General features: G+C 36.9%; 1 protein-coding gene across 1 annotated transcript; it reads left to right on the top strand.

Moving 5' to 3' along the window:
- Positions 1-2,358: 2,358 nt before the first annotated feature.
- LOC147861069 (uncharacterized) lies at positions 2,359-12,967 on the top strand. The gene is made up of 16 exons (XM_087323518.1): positions 2,359-2,563; positions 2,779-2,964; positions 4,144-4,329; positions 4,413-4,842; positions 5,061-5,179; positions 5,362-5,439; positions 7,946-8,089; positions 8,171-8,254; positions 9,116-9,282; positions 9,702-9,777; positions 9,879-9,955; positions 10,485-10,617; positions 11,333-11,465; positions 11,766-11,923; positions 12,041-12,242; positions 12,509-12,967. Exons 1-16 carry the CDS (start codon positions 2,423-2,425, stop codon positions 12,712-12,714), a joined length of 2,520 nt encoding a protein of 839 aa, XP_087179644.1. The 5' UTR covers positions 2,359-2,422; the 3' UTR covers positions 12,715-12,967.
- The last annotated feature ends 991 nt before the right edge of the window (positions 12,968-13,958 follow it).

Below are 13,958 nucleotides of genomic sequence, written 5' to 3'. Positions count from 1 at the left end.
ACATAACTTTGCTCTCTAAGTCTGAACACGACCTACAAAAGGCACCTTAATGCCTTAGATGCCATAGCCTAGTTGAGGTAGTTGGATCATATGTATATCTCGGAGTCACTTTCAGCGCCCGCTCAAGTAAATTTTCAATGACATAGGCAGCGAAGGATAGACTTACGAGAGGACACACATCCCTCGCACTCTTAGAGAGACAATGCCACCATGCATACTTTCAAGAGCCACAGACGAAGGGATGGCTCTTCGACTCATTAGCAAACCCCTCCTGCATGTATGCATCAGTGGTTTGGGCTGCAGGGCTACCATCTTTCATTTGGACTAAGTTCACTTTACCCCCGATGTTAGTAGAAACACTTTTTCAACTTGTAGTCTTTATTTATAGGATACATAGTCAACAACATGATAGGATATCTCATCAAGCTTTTGAGGTATCTCAATCACTATATGAGTCGGGCGATACTAGCTCATGGTATGGCATGATGGTGAGTTGACTTCTTGCAAATGGTCTAGACATTAATAACCTACCTCCCCTTAGGTACAACCACACGATTGATAACGTTTTAATCTCTCGTGAGGACCATAATAAAGTAATACGCCAAGAAATATGGCAAATTCAGTGGTTTGGGCTGTAGGGCTACCATCTTTCATTTGGACTAAGTTCACTTTACCCCCGATGTTAGTAGAAGCACTTTTTCAACTTGTAGTCTTTATTTATAGGATACATAGTCAACCACATGATAAGATATTTCATCAAGCTTTTGAGGTATCTCAATCACTATATGAGTCAGGCGATACTAGCTCATGGTATGGCACGATGGTGAGTTGGCTTCTTGCAAATGGTCTAGACATTAATAACCTACCTCCCCTTAGGTACAACCACACGATTGATAACACTTTAATCTCTCATGAGGATCGTAATAAAGTCATATGCCAAGAAATATGACAAATTTACACTATGTATAAATGGATCACCCCACTAGAGCCATTCCCATCTAAAATGTTGTACTATAAGGAACGCTTCATGCACTTCTCTATGTTAGGTTTTATTACATGACCAAAATATGTAGATGCATTCTTACCAAATGGACTAAAGGTTGCCATTGGACAACTTAGAATATCATCTCACCAACTTGAGATTGAGAATGGTCGTACTAATGGAGTCCCTAGAGAGGAAAGGATATGTAGATTATGTCACATAGAGATAGAGGATGAGTACCACTTTACATGCAAGTGTCAAACTTATCCCGAGATAAGGGCAAAATATCGAGACATACTTGGTCCCTCTCCCACCCTCCCCAAACTATTAGATATTTTAGATATAAAGAAATTAGGCAGATATATCTTAGAGGTAAAACCACATAAAGAGAATAAACTACAAAATGTTGATGATAATGTTTCTAATATTCACCAACATGTAACAAATGAAGTTTTTCAGGGACAGGGGGAGACGACGAATGTGGACACACTTGCACCACTTGGCCTCTTCCTTGATGAAGCAGAAAACCAAAGAAGAACCAAACGCCCTCGGATGTCGGGTTTCAAAGCAAATCGATGTGGTGTAGAAGCAATTAAGAAAATAAAGGGAACATGAACTACACCGCCTAGAAGCAATGGTCGGGGTACCTTCTACACCGGGAGCACGAGTCACATCCACACGAAATAAAACCTTTGACCTCCCACTTCTTTTCGAGAGGCTTGGATGGAAATGAAACTAGGCCTAGTACAAAGTCATTTCCTTTATTGAATATGTTACACCATAACATGTTTTGTAAAGTACTAGAACTCTTTCTTTCTTTCTCACAAATATATTTATCTTTCTTTCTCTTTCACTAACAATCGGCAACGGTTCGGTTTGAACCGAACCACGAAACCGCAGCTTAACGATCTCAACGGTTCGGTTCAGGTTTAGGTTGTTTTAAATGGCTTGGTTCGGTTTCAATGGTCAGAAACCACGGTTTAAATGATTTTATTTATTTATTTAAAATTTAAAAAAAAGTTGTTTTTAAACAATCTTTTCATTTTTAGACCTTACTCTCACATTTTAGAAGCATATTTAAAATTTTAAAAATAAATAATGACATATTATAAATTTAAAAAATTTAAAATTTGATGGACGTTGAAAACCGAAACTGAACCACGAAACCGCTGTTTTAACAGTTTGAAAAATGGTTAATGGGTTTTGTGGTTCGGTTCGGTTCATGTTTCAAAAAATTTAAACGGTTCGGTTTGACACTCTCAAAACCGAACCGAACCGAACCGAACCGTTGCCGATTGTTATAGACTTATTACACACACAACACAGACAGTGATAATAAGGGAAAGGAAGGTTTTGGCTTTTGCCTCTCCTCTGCTCTCTCTCTAAACCCTCTCTCTGTTCTTTTTGGTTGCTGTAGCCGCCATCGCCATCGCCATCGCCATGGCCATGGCCATGGGCAAGGTCAGAGGCGGCGCCAACCTGGTGGAGAGGCAACCTTCCTTCTCCTCCGACGGCAAGCTCCTCCTCGTCTGCACATCCTCCTTCCATGTCGCCGTCTACAGCGTCTCCACAGGCCTCCTGGTAATAATGAATGACCGACCCTGTCTTCTCTTTCTCCGAGAGATGATCGTGGTTAACGTATTACCTCATCCTCTATACTAGTTGCAAAGAGAGAGAGAGAGAGAGAGAGAGAGAGAGAGAGAGAGAGAGAAGCAGAGTGTGTGTATGTGTGTGTGTGAGAGAGAGAGAGAGAGAGAGAGAGAAAGAGAGAGATTGTTCCATGATCTTTGTTTAAGGTGAATCAACTTGAAGGACATACGGGACCAGTGACGAGCATAAATGTTGTTCACTATTCTGGATCAGCTAGATCATTGATAAACCAGGTTTGGACGTCTTCATTGGATGGGACGATACGGTTTTGGAACTTCAGCACAGGGTCATGCCTAAGGGTTGTCAACATCGGCAAACCGATCTATTCTATGGTGAGTGTCCTTGTGCCTTTATTTTCTCTCATCTGATCGATTGAATTTCGAAAACTTCTAGCTTATGTCACTTTTTTACTGGAGCATTTTACTTCTCGCAATTGACGGATGGACGTGGCATAATTAACTAGCCAGAACAGCCACATATGGAGGTCATAAAGAGCTGATAACATATTAGCTATGTATTCACTAAAAACCCAGGCACAGCCATTTAAGTGATATCATATTGCATCTGCGTTCATTAGCAAACCAACGCAAACACTAGTCCAGTGTGCATAACTATGCATTATGCTATCAATTACTCAATTCTAGATGAAGAGGTGTCTTCTATGTTCAAAATTCATGTTGTTGAATCCATATCATGCTGGATAATTTGGTATTCTTTGAACTGGAAGAAACTGAATATTTTAGATGAAGAGAAGTCTTCCATGGTCAAAATTCATGGTGCGGAATCCATATCAGTGCTGTATTGTTCGGTATCCTTATAAGTGGAAGAAGCTGAAAGTTTCACTTACTGAATTTAGCTCATCTTTTTTTGCTTGGCAGGAGCTATTAGGTGCTGCATGTCATGTTACGCGAAAAGAAGAATTCATTATTCCAGATTATTATTTTTTCTGTTGGTTGTATGAAGATCTTGTTATGTTATGTTTGTAATGAGTATATCTCAGTGACAATGTATCTGTCTCCATCTAGATCAGGTCTACATACCTCTGCAGTTATATTGACAAAGCTTGTTGGAAATATGATCTATTTTCTGTGGCTGAAATTTCATATCCTTCTCTTTATCTATTGTCTCAAATGCCATGTTTCTAAAGAACTCAAATGATTGTCCCTCGCATCGTAGGTATATTTCTAGGAAAAGATCATACTCCTCAATGCATTTTCTGTGCATACCGATAGATGAGACAAGCTTAACATTGTGAAGAATGTTAACTCAGATGTATTGGGTCGCAAAATGTTCTATTTGTATCTTCGTTATTTATGCTAATGAAAATTAGAGACAGAATCTTGTTGCTTTAAAGCAGATACACCCTGTGTAATGCAAACTGGCAAATTGAAATTAGTCAAGTATCTCATGAATATGTATGCTTGAAGTTCACGAGGTACAGGTCCGTCATCCTTCAGATGATAATTTTGGTATATGGGCAACTGATGTGATAGTTCTTTGTTTTTTTTCAGGTTATTCCCAAATGTAGATCTGAACCAGTAGCACACTCCAAGCAGGTTGTCGGTTTGTTGCTAGTCGAGTGGACTAGCGATGATAAAGAAGCCAAGCTACAGATTGATGATATTAAAGCAAAGACATTCCGTGTTGTTCTATGCACTCTAAATAATGGGAAACTGTTGCCTGGATGGCTTGCAAAGGTAGTTCAAAAATATTTCATTTCTGAGTAATTTCTACTGTCCTCTGGCTTAGGCGTAATATTTTGATTTTTCTATGATGATAGGTTAATACTCCGCAAACTCTAATCTCCAGTCAAAATGGGGGCCTTGTAGGAATGGTTGATATCAGGAAGATTTACGCATGGAGGGTCTCTGGAAAAGGCATCCATGGTGTGAAATCCTTTGAGACAACTATTCTACATCATACACGGTCACTGCAAAGTCTAGCATTTGATCCAACAGAGACTTTGGTAGCTGGTAGTGATAGTCTAGGTCGTATTCTTATCTGGAAAAACGTGGGGGAGAACTCTTATTGTTTATCTGCAAAAGAACATGATAGAGCTATAGAGGGAAATAACTCTTCCAAGAGCGAGTTGGACTCAAATAGGGGGGTTCATGGATGTGATGATGCAGCAGCATTAAGCACTTACCATTGGCATTCTGATCAAGTGAATTTTCTTATATTTTCCATGGATGGTGCATATCTTTTTTCTGGTAAGATCAAATAAATGACAATACGCAAACATAATAGATGCATAATGTTAATACTTATATTTCCTCCCATTATAAGCATAAAGAGAACTTTGCCCTCATTGTTCTCTAATTATTCATGTTTCTCAATTATCATGAACACAGGACTAATACATCAATATGTCAAGCAATCTTTTTCCTTTTCCGTTCTACACTTAAATGTTTTTGTTCTTCTCTTTCAGGAGGCAAAGAAGGTGTCTTCGTGATGTGGCAACTCGAGTCAGGCAAAAGACAATTCTTGCCTCGCCTTGGAAGCTCGCTTTTGCACTGTGCATCATCTTCAGATGCATCCATTTTCTCAGTGAGTGAAAACTATGGCTTTGCTCTCTTTTATATTTGTGTGCACATTCTGTTACTGATGAAGAAATGACCATTGGAAACGCATTCCTTCAATAATTTGAAAGTTTATGGCCATCATGTAGTCCAGCAGCATTTTCTGCATGCATTAGCGTCTTTTGTATATTGACTATTTGTTAATTGCAGGTTTCTTGTGCTGATAACAGTATAAAATTGGTCAATATTGGTACAATGACCGTGCAGAAAAGCATTTCCGGTATCAAGGTTTGTCCGCAGGAGCAGTAGTATAACTAAGTCTTGTATGAAGAATGCATAGCTTTTTTATTGTTAAATACTTTAATGAGGCTCAAAAGAATATCATTCTTTGAATTTGTGCGTGCTTATTGTGCTTTTAATATTGCTATTTATTTGCATGTTTCAATGACCATAATTTTGTTTTCGCTTTATCCAAAGAGGGTGACACATAATCATGAGTTTTTCTCTGCTATATTGTTTTATTGCTTTAACAGTGTTCTTTTAATATTCCTATCTATATTCATAAAGCACATAATGTTGTCAAAAGAACAAACCTTTTGAACTGACTGGTTGAGAAAGAGAAATCAAATATGCACAACACTTGCATATTTTGGAGAGCAACTTAATATATCCAAACAATACTTCAGGACTTTTGCAAACTTTCTTCGTGCAAACCTGCTACCCAAAATGCAATGTCTCAAGAGTTTTCTCTGAGGTTTCTTAGGAAAGTGAAAAAAAACAAAAATGCAATGTCAAAGTTGCAACAAGGGAAGGGAATAAATTTGACTTTCGTGTGCCAAATGGAAAGGAGAAAACAATTATTTCAAAGGTTAAAAATCTATAGGTAGACGCCAAAAGTGTTTGTTTCATTTTACCGAACATTGGAAAAAAATCTGAGCTTGACAGTCCCTGAAAGAATAATCTTCATTTTTCAAGATTTTCTGCCTTTTTCTCATATTGAAGAAGTGATTGCGTCCAGCCTGTTCCTACCTTCAGTGAAGCTGATTCACCAATTGAGGCAAACAACTTTCGAACCGCATTATGTTACTCCCAAAAATCCATCACATTATTTGTTCCCTATGCCTTGTTTTTTGGCCTAGACAATCTCCAATGGTTTCTGATGTTATATATATATATATATATCTTAATTGGGACACGGGAGAGTAGGTAAATCGTACGATCCCTCTGAGGAAGAGCAAGTCCTATAAGGGATTTAACATTCATGCTGAATGAGGTCAAAGATTTGAGCAGGCAATCTAACTTCTAGAAATAGGAGTATTGATGAATTATGAATTACACAAGTTTCCAATCAATGACAAGCTTCTTCAGAGGTGGATGCAATATCCAAGATTTTAAAAGAATATGTAGATCAAAGCATATTAATTGCTGGTAGGGGCTATTTAACTCTGCGCAAATTTTCTCCTGTCATTGCCCCTTGCTCACTCACACAATATCATAAATCAGATTGCATCTTCCATGTTCATTGATACATCAGTAAAGGTGTGCTAGTAATGTCTATCATCAGCGTAATCTTGCTTGTATTAATATTAAATACAAACATTTGGAGGTATTTGCATGCATACAACCTCGTGTAAATTTAATTCTATATACCTAAAAACTTAAAAGCTAGTCTCTCCTCTTACGTTTACTTTCAAAGGAACCTTAAGATGCAGCTATTTATCTCTCAATGACTAGAATATATGAAACCAGAGACACTGTATGGTTATTATTCATAACACTTGTTGTTCAATTTATGACTGTATACTTTGAACACCAATGAAATGAAGTTGTGTTAAATACAGTAAACAAATTATGATAACATTTAAATTCTCTTGCTGGTCCATTTTATATTCCCCAAATCCATTTTTCGAACAGCTAGAGCCTCTGTAAAGAAACTATCTAAATGTCTTCCGGAAACGCAGGTTCGTTTTTTAAAATTCTGATAAACTTGCAATTAACTTCAACTGTGTTGTGTATTGTATTCCATTCAGCAAGGTTCTGGAGTCAATTGATGTGAATTCATAATCATGAATGCTAGTCCTTCTATTTAAGATGGCCGAGTCCTTAATAACTGCGTAGTGATGTTTGTGCCCCAATTATCCACAATCTGTTCCTGGCACGTGTCTACTATGGTTATTGCTATAATTTATTCTCAATGGCCTCCTCTTAACAGTCCCTCGTATCTAACTGCATCCAATATGGGGAGGTTGGGTTTTGCTATCTGGATATATTTTTTGAATGAGTTTCTTGAGCACAATCTATGGTATCCATAACCCTTGCAATGCAGGAATATCAAATAAGTCTCTTGAGAAACTCAGCAATAAGTAACTAGCAATGTGTCCCATTTTGCTGTACAGGCTGAAACTGGCACATCCAGGAAGTTGATTGCTTCTGAACAAGGAAGTTCCTCCCTAAAGAATGGAATAGGATATAATAGAACCTCTGAAGTCGGGAAAAATAGGATTAGCCAACGTGGAACTACTGGAGGTCAAGCATCCCTGGACTGGAGCAGCCAAGGCTGGCTAGATGGTCCCAAGATAAACATGTGATAAAATAAAATGGAAAAAAGTAAAGTGATTGTTAATAATGTCATACAAGAACAAATTTAGCACCTCCTTTCTTTTGACACTAACTGTGAGCTCTTAGAGAGATTTCAAACTATGTTGGTTGCTCCCTCTCTGCTTAGTTTGTACTGTTTTCCTGCTCTCATAATTGTCATATCTGGTTCTGAAATCGTTCCTATGTTTCTTTTTAGCCCCCAGTTTCTTTACCCCGATATCTGGAAAATCCAAGTATCACAAAACTAATAATCCAACCAGGAGTGGGTAGCCTAGTGCTGCCTGCAGAAGACATGTCTCTTCAGTTCTATGATGCTTTTCATGATCGACAAATTGGAGAGGTCAGACTCTATTTTCTTTTGTATAGTTTCACATTTTATGGTCTTTTTTATTTTTATGACACAATTTCTTTCAACATAAAGGTACGGGTTTCCTCTCGCAATTATGTTTCCATTGGTGGGAAAACAGAAGAATGCCAGGAAAAGGAATCTAAAAGTGGACCACCGGTTAGTAAAACTTATCAATGTGTTCTAAGAATTACTATTTTTTGTGTTAAGATATTTTGCTATAGTTGAACTAGTTCCAAACTCCTATGGAAGATTGAATTTAGAATGCACATGTTCCAGTTTTTTTTTTAAATTTCTGGAACACCAACATAATATGAGCTCATGTAATTGTATTTTGAAAATTTTCCATAGTGATGGTTAAAGTGATACAATGAATAGTTAGTCTCTATTATGGGCTTATTCATATTGGTAAGCCTTGGATTTGTAACCTCGATGATTTGGGTTCAAGCCCCAGGGGATGAATTATGGGTAGGGAAACATATTTCAATGAGTTTGTGACATGTTTACTATGAACAGTGCAGTGAACCCACCTTCCTTGAGTGGGAAATTAGATGGGAGGAAAATCTCACCTACTAACAAGCACTACCATCCATCGTTTATGGATTATGACCTTCTGGTCATTTCTCATGACATCCAAGACTTCGTCTAACTATCACGACGGATGTTTGGAGGAAAAGTGCAGTGCCTGTTGGAATGCTCAGTGTATTCAATATTTGGAGCAAGCTAAAATATATTAAGAGCTCAAATGCAAACTTGAAACAGTGCACGGTTACACACAAATCTCATTAGTAACCAAGGAAGTATTATGCCCATGAGCTCTAATATAACCATAGATTTTTTTCCTAGTCATTATGAACAAAACTTTATGAAGCTCAAATTGCTTTGCCTTGTGAAAATAAAGACTGTTTTTGCCAGGTTTATATTACCCATATTGTCTTTTCCAAGATGGATCTGTGATGGCTCTGTTATGAGGTTCAATTTTTTATTTCCTATGTGAAAATAAAGACTACTTTTTGCCAGGTTTATATTACCCATATTGTCTTTTCCAAAGATGGATCTGTGATGGGCACAGCTGAATGTCATATCGGAGAAGAAAAAATTGGAGAAGGATCATGTCTGAAATTCTGGGACTGGAAGAATGTGAAAACAGATTACTGCTTAAATACACAGATAGACTATCCTCATGGGTAAGACTGCCGGTCATTCTTAGTTTATGTTAGATGCTAATTGATTTCAAAGCTCTGCATTTAGAGCCGTGCCTTCTAGGATATAGATATAGATAATGATCTAGAAATCTGAAATCTGAGATATAGATATTAATTTATAGCTAACAAATTTTATTTATTTCTAAATGTGATACAGATATTAACTTATAGCTAACAAATTTTATTTATTTGTAAACGTCTAATGTTGATTCAGAAACTAGAAATCTAAGATTAATGTATTAAATTTAAGCTATGAATTTGTTTTTATTACTGAACTTCTAATGAATAACAGATTGCTGTTGGAGTTATTATAATCAAAATAATGCATTAAGATACAAGTTCCAAAATTCTCATAAATTTTTTAAGTGTCATGAATTTCTAAATTTCTCTTTTCTGTGCAGGGGTGAAATTCGATGTTTGGTGTATCATCCGTTTTTGAACATGACTGTGAGCTGTTCAAATTCTGGGGACTTCAAGGTGCTTTTTAGTGGAATATTTGGAGAAATCTGTTAGTTGTAAAGGAGTTGGGTTTCTATTTCTGCATTTGGCTACTTGTCGCTTATTCTTTGCTCCTGCAGGTATGGGTTCAAGATGAGAACAAAGATACCAAAGCAGGTCCTTCATGCTGGAGATGCCGATCAGTGGGATCTTATCAGTAGACTTCTTATCCTTCTGCAATGCTTGTTTGTCGCATTTCGTTGATTTTTACGATTTCAAGTGCAATGCTCTTTTTTTGGGTCTCCATGTGATTACAGGCCATTCACGTCATCCTCTTCTAGTCTTTATATGAGGGAGTATTATAGAATAGGAATGAATTTCCATCTCTAGCTTTATTTATTCCATATCTTGGGGTAATTGATCAATTTGGACTAATGAGATGCTGTATAGCAATTACTTTATTGGAGTATAAAGAATTCCTGAAGATTTATAGCTTGAGTGTCTTTTCTGGCTATAGAATAGGAATGAATTTCCATCTCTAGCTTTATTTATTCCATATCTTGGGGTAATTGATCAATTTGGACTAATGAGATGCTGTATAGCAATTACTTTATTGGAGTATAAAGAATTCCTGAAGATTTATAGCTCGAGTGTCTTTTCTGGCTACTTGCTGTGTGCGCTGGGTGTCGAGCTAGGCTCTTCTTTAGAAACGATGGTTTTAATTTCTTATTTTGGAATTAATGCAGACAAAAGCCTATGCACTGTGCAGCGTTTTCAACTGATGGCTCAATATTAGCAGTTGCTGCTGAAGAGTTTATTACCCTTTGGAACCCTTCTACCAATGGTTTAGTGCACGTGCTCATGCGAAGTGCGATGCATGTAAGTCCCTAAACCTTAAACCTTCAATATGTTTCGAGTTACCTTAACGAATGTCTTGAGTTGAATAACTTCGTTTTCAAGTTTGTATTCACACTTTCTCTGTTTTCATGGTCTATATATCTAGAGGGTACACAAGCACGATTTTTTCAATGATTCAAATTATGGTGCATGGTGCACCCATGGTATTTGTGTTATTCTAGAACTGCAAGGCTATCTGCGAGGTCATTATTGTCATCACTCCTGTGGGAGTCTGTGATTAATTACTGCACCATACTGCGGAAAATAGAGAAGCTTTCATCTTTTATATATTGATTTGCCTATGCACATATATGAGGCGCTGAAGCACAATAAAATCAAATTATTCCTAGTAGGTGAGAAATATTAAAGAGTTATGAACAGTTGGATGATTAGAGTGGTCTTCTGTATTTTACACAGGCATAGATTCTTGTATTCTGTGGCAACATAGACCACAAGACTGACATTATTCCAGCCTCTGTATGATTTTTGTCCCATAGGCTGTGTTGTCTTTAAGATGGTCTTTTTGGGTAACATCATTTGGTATTTATCTACTTTAATACTAGAAAATGATTGAATTTATTTTACTGATGCGTATAAATTTTGAATCCCTCTTTATTGATAAAATGTCTAGCAGTGTATCCCTCATTATTGACGAAGTGTTTGATTTTTCCTATGGTGAACATGTTTAATTATGCAGCCGGTGCAAATGCTGCACTTCTCGCCAACAACAAAACACTTGATAGTCTCTTCCAATGGTCAACATCCAGAGTTAATGGTTTGGAATCTTGAGACTCTATCCATTTGCTGGTCATATCATGTTAATGTACAAGGTATTTTTGTGACAAGTTTCCTGAGTATACTACACAATGCACTATCTTGTGAATATAAAATATACCTTCTCTTTTCGCCATCTAGATCATTTAAGTTTTTAATGTGGGAATTTAAAAATATTCTCAGCAAAATAAAAGAGAATTAATTAAGCATTTCTGTCCATTGGATAGAACCTTGCAACAATATATCAATGAATGCATGAAACCAGGTCTATGCTGTCTTCTCATACTGAGGGGGCAAGCAAAATTCACACCAGAATTTTTTGAGATCACTAATTCACATGATTTTATTGGTGGCAGCCATTGCACTTGATCCATGCAGTAGTCGGTTTGCAATTATGGGGGCTTCAGGAAAGAAGGTTTCTGTGAAAAAACAAGATGAATGGAAGAACCAAGGGTTTCTCGCTGTATTTGATGTCAACTCTCCTTCTCCTTGTGCGTTATGGGATGCTGAAGATGTAATACTTCTCGATGTTATTATTTGTCAATTCTTGTACTCATGCTTGCATCAATGAACTTATTATACTGGTCTTGATAACCTATTACTGAGGCTTACAGGTTTGTGTGCTTATCAGGTAAAAGGAAGTATGATATTTTGCTTTATTCCGTCAGATATAGATTCTGAGATCAATTTGGATATGAGTGAACGGTCTCCTAAAAGAAGCCATCTGCTTTTTTTCAATGGAAAGAGGGAATATGTGATGTTTGATCCATTAACCAAAGGGGATGAATCTGAGGATGCCATAAAAAGGAAATTTAATAATAGCGAGAAAGAAGGTGATTATTTCTACACAAGTTGTGCGGTCTGGGTTATAATGTGTGTACTGCATATTTTGTATGAATGTTAATGTAATTGTTTATTGTTTCTGTTCCTCAATTTCACATGCTTAGGATGTGTTATGTTTGATAGATTGCAATACCATTGGTCTATAAAGTGTGTGAAGGGTTCATTCATTGTTTTCGAGTATTTCCTTAGACATGATGTGATCTTTTTTTAGGTAGTAACTGAAAATTTGAGAAGCAAATGATTTTTCTATTGCCAGGTCCATCTGCCTTCCAGGCAGTTTTTGGGAAGGCCATGAATGCCTTAATCAAAGTTGACGAAGGTGCAACCAGAACTCAAAGTTTGCAACACATACCGAACAAGCTTTTGAACTGCCCGTCCCATTTGATTTCTCTCAAGAAAGTTGGGTATTCATACATAGAGTCCTTACTAGAAACACGACCAGAAATAGTATTGAAACCATGATAATAGATTAGTTTCTGTTTTGTTTTTAAGATCCATCCAAACTTGAAAGGCAGTTCAGAATTTCATGTCAGTATTATGAGCCTTAATGCTGTTGTAATATATGCACCCATTTTCCCCTTAGGGTGTTTGTTAGAACATTAGGGTTTGGTTGTGAGGATAAAGAGGTTTACAAGTTTGTTGCGACTCACAACTTCTGGAATGTATTTAATGGCTAATTTCTTGGAGGCATTGCAACGGTAATTCTTTACAATAATGAGATTACAAGTGAGATACCAATTAAGATGATATGAATGTCTGTAATCTGTTTTAAAATTCAAGTAATGGGCAATTTCCTGTAAGTCTGAATTGATCAAAATCTTGTTATTTTATTATCATGAAACTTGAAAAGAAAATAAGTCTGTAGACATGTTAGAGGTGGGGAAGTTATTTCTGTCTCTGGATTGATGTTCTAGCATCTTACATTTGATTTTCTGCATACAGACAAGGCCATGCATTCATCCTGTATGGTTGGGCACTGAGGGTCACCACCATCACCATCACTATAGATTCGAAGAATCTCTTGTTCTATGCGAAGATCAGCTATCTTACATTTGGTTTTCTGCACCTAGATCACACCATGTGCTATCTATAGAAAGTGCTTTGTGACAGTAAAAATCAATCATGATATTGTAACATTCCAAAAGGAGCAAATAGGTTTATGCTCAATCCTTTCCACAATGCCCAAAGATGAAGTGCAACATTATTCATTGTCACTGTCGTGTTCTTCTCTAAAGATGAAGCACTAATATTTCTCTCAAATTTATTTTAGCCATGACTTGATTGTATGAGGTCAGATTTTGACAATCTATTGTTTCAACCCAAGATCATGACAAGATTTATGATATGATCTAGGAAGATCAAATCTGATATCAAATAGAGCTAATAGAATTCTCTTTGTCAAAAGTTTATTTTAGCCATAGCTTGGTTATACACGGTTTGATCTTGACAAGATATGGTTTGAATCGAACCTAACACAACAAGATCTATGATGTGATCTAGGAATGATACGTTTTAGGAAGTTTCAAGAGTATACTGGTAGCGTTTGGTTGTACAATGGCACAACCAAATGGCAAACACTTGCAAAGGGGCAACAAAGGCCAAGACTATTATTGATAATGAGCCAAGCTCACCGAAGATTCTTGATATTAATTCCAACAAATTTAGCCACAATGAAAATTCATGAAAGACAATGCAAAACTACAAAT

This window comes from Azolla caroliniana, unplaced genomic scaffold (genome assembly GCF_043228905.1).
Source record: "Azolla caroliniana isolate FFs.n. ecotype wild unplaced genomic scaffold, voAzoCaro1.0.p SCAF_8, whole genome shotgun sequence".
Lineage (NCBI taxonomy): Eukaryota > Viridiplantae > Streptophyta > Polypodiopsida > Salviniales > Salviniaceae > Azolla > Azolla caroliniana.
The sequence above is the reverse complement of the archived record's forward strand: the minus strand, read 5'-3'. Positions and strand labels throughout refer to the sequence as shown.